At 24.2% G+C, this 1524-nt stretch overlaps 1 protein-coding gene across 1 annotated transcript; it reads right to left on the bottom strand.

Annotated features, from left to right (window-relative positions):
• Positions 1 to 288: 288 nt before the first annotated feature.
• Positions 289 to 1452, bottom strand: PVX_057690 (variable surface protein Vir33, putative; the record flags this gene model as incomplete). Its single annotated transcript, XM_001612356.1, has 3 exons — positions 289 to 456; positions 573 to 1283; positions 1426 to 1452. 3 exons carry the CDS (start codon positions 1450 to 1452, stop codon positions 289 to 291), a joined length of 906 nt encoding a protein of 301 aa, XP_001612406.1.
• Positions 1453 to 1524: the final 72 nt, after the last annotated feature.

Below are 1524 nucleotides of genomic sequence, written 5' to 3'. Positions count from 1 at the left end.
TTAAGTGGTATAGCATAAAAATAAACCTGATACCTAATTATTTAATTGTTATAAATTATCATGAAATGTGTGTTTACTTTGATATATAGATAGTAATGTGTTAATATTACATCTATTACTTTGTTTCATATAACTTGAAATATATTATTATTATTGTGAATAATAATAATTAACTGTAATAACATTATATTATTTTATATTTCTTTATAATCATTAATATTCATTAATTTTTTCCTTGAAAGAATGCTACTTATCTGAAAGATGTTATTCTTTGATATAAAAATGGAATTATGTATTTTCTGAAGAATAATACTGTATATTCAATGGACTGTTTTTCGAATTAAATTTTTTCATGTTAGCATTATTTTTTAAATCGCGTGATTCTTCATATAGATCATTTCGAATATAACTTTTCCTCCGTAATATAGAGTGTAACCAAGAATAAACTGGAGTAAACTATTATAAAAAAAATACAAATTATTTAATGTAAGTATTTTATATATATTTTTGTCAGATGTGCACAGTAAAATGTCCTTTAATATTCACATTTTTATAATAAAATTTGCGTTAACCTTATATACAGTGAACATTACTATTGACATTGTAAATATTGTAATAATCGAAATAAAAAATATACGGCGTTTTTCAATCCCAAAGGGGGAATATAAGTATCTAGGGGCTTTTTCACACTTGGGTCCATTATTCATATAGGCATTATATCCATCCTTGAATTTATCTAAAGCCATACAGAAACCTATATTACTATGTTTATCGCATATATTTATGTGAGTATAATATTGTACACTACAAGTTTTACCTAAATCACATTTAGTACTACCATCCTCCTCTTTGGCGTTCATAAATTCATAATAAATATCATATAAAGAATTTAGTTTTTGGAATTTTTCTAATGTTTTTTCATTAATTTCTTCTATGTTCTCCTTACATACATCAATTCCATCAGAATCCTTCGAGTATGCACTAATCATTGTGTTGTAGCAATCCTTTGTTTCTTTACAAGAATTATCAAAATTTCGCAGTTCACTCTTTAACATGTAGCTAAAGTATTTACAGTTTTGTATATGTCTACCATCACGAGATTCTTTTTTAATATATTTTAAATAGTGAATAAGTTTATGACAGGGTTTTAAGAATTTATTTTCCCCATCATTATGAAGTTGTCGACTTATACTGAAGCAATCCATTACATATTCTGTATCCAAATTTTTTGTCTCGCTATCAAACTCATATTTACATGTAGGAAAGATATCAGCGAAATCATACTAATAATAAAAGAATGATTGGTTGTATGTAGAACTATGAAGTTTTATTTCTTTTAATATGAATTAAGTTTATGAAAATATAACAGCGTAAGTTTAAAAAAATATATGTAGATAATTGATATATTTAAAAATATATTTATACTTCATCATCTTCTGGAGAAATTGCCATTGTTTTTAAGCAAGTAAACTAGTACAAGATGATTTTATATTTTATATTATAACTATTTGTATAAAAGTTGAA

Source organism: Plasmodium vivax, genomic scaffold (genome assembly GCF_000002415.2).
Source record: "Plasmodium vivax scf_5286 genomic scaffold, whole genome shotgun sequence".
NCBI classification, from domain to species: Eukaryota; Apicomplexa; class Aconoidasida; order Haemosporida; family Plasmodiidae; genus Plasmodium; species Plasmodium vivax.
Note: the sequence above shows the minus strand (reverse complement) of the source record. Positions and strands in the feature narration are given on the sequence as shown.